The 3,583-nt window shown below is 33.4% G+C and overlaps 1 protein-coding gene across 1 annotated transcript; it reads left to right on the forward strand.

The window, feature by feature from the left end:
* The first annotated feature begins 1,259 nt into the window (after nt 1–1,259).
* Nucleotides 1,260–2,841, forward strand: LOC149574988 (protein LURP-one-related 5-like). Its single transcript, XM_089814830.1, has 3 exons — nt 1,260–1,596; nt 2,153–2,383; nt 2,474–2,841. Exons 1-3 carry the CDS (start codon nt 1,351–1,353, stop codon nt 2,621–2,623), a joined length of 627 nt encoding a protein of 208 aa, XP_089670956.1. The 5' UTR covers nt 1,260–1,350; the 3' UTR covers nt 2,624–2,841.
* Nucleotides 2,842–3,583: the final 742 nt, after the last annotated feature.

A 3,583-nucleotide genomic window follows, 5' to 3' on the forward strand; every position in this document is an offset into this window, starting at 1 on the left:
TCAACATCTCATCATCTTCTATGTGATTGCTTTTATTTATTCTTGTTTGTAGTCATTCAAACACTATACTTAGATAGAATACTTGTTGAATTGTAAATTTCACAAAGGTGTTCTTAAACCATAGAAGCAAAAGATAAAGTTTTAAAAATATCAACGATGTGTACCAAAACTAGATTCCTAGGTCAAAATCGGATTTGTACTCACATGGATCATTTTCAAAATCATGAAAGTGACCTAGAATGATAAGAATAGTACTTACTAGCATGTGTCGTATAATTTTAGAGTACTAGATTATTTTCAATTTTATAAATGCTTACATTAAATTTATAATTATTTATGTCTATAACAACATTTTTCAAAAATAGTTTTCCTTCAATTATCAATCCTAAACTAATCATTTCACTCTTATATTTCAATTACTTTACCAAACATTACATGTGAAGAGAATTGTGCTCTCCTTTCCACATCAAAGCATATGTAAATGTTGTTGCAACACAAAAATAAAGTAAATGTAACTTCCATGCATATTTTCTTTCTAGAATTCGATTGTGTAACATTTCTGATGATACTACAACCCTGTGATGGATCATGTAGTGTGATCCCAAACATTGGGACTAAAAAATTTGTTACACAATAGATCCAAGAAGCAAAATATACATTGATATGAATTGTGGAAATCTTCTAGATGTAACTTCCTTGACTAATATTTAAATAATAAAAAGTTCTTTGTCACATTAAAATAATAGGAAAAAATATATATACAATGACATCAATTGTCATGAAAATCTATAGATGTAACTTCCATGACTAACCTTTAAATAATAAAAATTTCTCAGACACATTAAAATAATAATAAATCATTATATAATCCATGGCAATCATACTAACTCCTCTTTATGGCTAAAATCTCCTGGATCACAACTTCATAACCAACCTGACAATGCATAATTAAAATAATTCAACTCCACCCGGTGTACTTTTGCTAGTTGAGCTGGCTCCATGTGAAAGATCAATTGGTTTGATAAAAACTTTTCTCATTCAGCAGACACAAAAATATTCTCAAGAATGATGACTGCCGCTAGATCCCAAAAGTGGTTAAGTACAGGCTATAAACATCACATAGGCAGTGGCCCAAAGATCTGTACGCGCTCAATTTTGAACAGTGACAGATCTACCATCAGAACGCACCAAAAATCGACCGAATGCTTCTCCCCATTATGTGAAAATGACTATAAAGGAAGAGACGGATCGGAGACTACAACCAAATCTGAGAAAAAAGTAGATCTTGAATCAGCAAATTTTCCCTGTACAAACCCTGGTTTTTCTGGCTTGTAACCGATTTGGCAGAAAATGTCACTAAAATATTCGCAATTACTAAATTTATCCGGGAAAACTGTTGTTGATCAACAATTTTGCTCCGAGACGGCCACGACATTCACGATTTGGAACAAATCGTTGCTATTTTCTGGTGAGGGTTTCACTGTCTTTGATTCTTGCGGAAATCTCCTCTTCAGAGTGGATACCTATGCGCTTGCTCACAATCACCTTATTCTCATGGCCGCGCAGGGCAAACCGCTTCTCACATTGCGCCGCAAGGTAAAGATATCATTTTAAATTTTTAAAAAACATTTCGTTTCCAAATTTGGGTAAATATCTTATTTTATAGTTTTATTATGCAAATTCTATTATTTAGTTGACAGATTTTAAAATTTTGTCTGTGAATTCCATATGCAGTTGATAGATATCGGTAAATATCACATTTCTAAGCTTTGTTCTGCGAATTCTTTTAGTTAGTTTATAGATTTTGATAAATATCTTATTTTCGTTAGTTTTGTTCTGCGTATCTCATTTATAAGTTTTGTTCTGCAAATACTATTTGTTAGTGGACAGATCTTGATAAATATCTTATGTTCTTTAGTAAACTATATCCTGTAACTGATAGTTTTAGTTGAATATCTCATATCTAAGTTTTGTTCTGCAAATTGTATCATGTAATTGAGATATTTAAGGTGAATATCTCATTTCTAAATTCCGTTCTGAAAATTTGTATTATTATTTGACAGATTTAAGTGTAAATTTTATCTATAAGCTTTGTTCTGCAAATTCTATCGTGTTATTGATGGATTTATCGTTGCTTGCGCTTCCTTTGCAGCTTCCCAGTCTACACCACAGATGGGAAGGCTATCTCGGCGATAAAATCGATGGTCAAGAACCTGTATTTACTGTGATGAAATCATCCATACTACCTACTAAAGAATGCGTCCAAGTATTTATGAATTGTGGCTTCTTTTGGAAACCCTGCTCAGACTTCGAGGTCGAAGGTTCCTTCTCAGAGCGCCACTGCACAATTTTCACAAACGCTCCTCGCATGGTAGCAGCAGAGGTAAGGGCAGCGGATTGATTCATATTCATTTGGTGAATCTCTTTAGTTTCTGTACCGTTTTCGCAATAAAGATTTTGATTTTATGTCCAGGTGAAACGCAAGAGCGGCTGTCCGGGAAATATGCTAGGCAGAGATGTCTTCAGTCTGAATGTTAAGCCAGGCTTCGATCAGGTTTTCATGGTGGGTTTGATTATCATACTGGAACAAATCTCACTGGCCACAATGAGCTTCCTCTTGTAAAATGATCATACAGAAAAGAAAATCTGGGATGAGATAACTGCAGACCGGTGCAATCCGTCAAATGAATTTAACTTCTTCTCCATCGGCATGAGATCTTACCCGGTGCAACCCGTCCAATGAATTTCACAAATCTTCCAAATAACAAGGCTGTTTTTTCTTCGCAAATATCTGTTTACATATATTAAATTTCAATGAAATCTCGAATATATTTTGATGGATGACTGATTTGTTTTGTTTTGGGTTTTCTTTCACGGTTTATTAATTTCATTTCTGCTTTATATTTTATTTTCATTTGGTGTTTATTGATGTGGTAAAGGTTTCATTCTCAGCTTTCAATCTTTCTGAGAACAATATTGATTGAGTTTTTCTGTGATAAATTTATTTGCTTTCTTGTTGTACAGTGGTGACTATTTGCTTTATGAGAACATTTAATGAGGTTGTCTGTGTTAAATTCTTTTTGGTTTTTATTGCAGAATAATTGTGTCTCTTACGATGGAATGAGAGTTGAGATGAACAGTCCATGTTCAGATTCCATTAAATGCTGATTGCCAAGATATTTCTTTTATTTGACATTTTGTATTGACTCTAAAATTAGAATAAGAGCACAGTAGGTAAACCACCAAAATACGCTATATGCATCATTTGATCAAGTTCATTCAAATTGGCAAGGTTATCAGGAGACTGGGGTACTTGGAGACCTTGGAGACTGGTACTGGTACTGGTACGGCTAATTTTCAAAAATAGGAGATGGGGATACTTGGAGACGTTAATTGTTGTTTAATAAAGGAATAATTATACATCATTGACAAGTCTTTCTAGAGGCAATTAAGGAAATTGATCGGAAAACTATAGTGGCTATCATTATAATTACTAACATATATGATATAAGTAATAACAATTTTTTAAGGGGTGATGATAAGAGGATAAGATTTTGGAGTTTTATGATGCCTTATGCTCAAT

The sequence above is a fragment of the Cupressus sempervirens genome, chromosome 2, assembly GCF_028749045.1.
Source record: "Cupressus sempervirens isolate cs-2001-9-10 chromosome 2, ASM2874904v1, whole genome shotgun sequence".
Classification (NCBI taxonomy): Eukaryota; Viridiplantae; Streptophyta; class Pinopsida; order Cupressales; family Cupressaceae; genus Cupressus; species Cupressus sempervirens.

Excerpts from the sequence above, each read along its gene's own strand:
- LOC149574988 (XM_089814830.1), top strand. The coding sequence starts at position 1,351 with ATGTCACTAAAATATTCGCAATTACTAAATTTATCCGGGAAAACTGTT. Across the intron at positions 1,597-2,152 it reads TTCTCACATTGCGCCGCAAG|CTTCCCAGTCTACACCACAG; the intron begins GTAAAGATATCA and ends CTTCCTTTGCAG. Across the intron at positions 2,384-2,473 it reads CTCGCATGGTAGCAGCAGAG|GTGAAACGCAAGAGCGGCTG; the intron begins GTAAGGGCAGCG and ends TTTTATGTCCAG.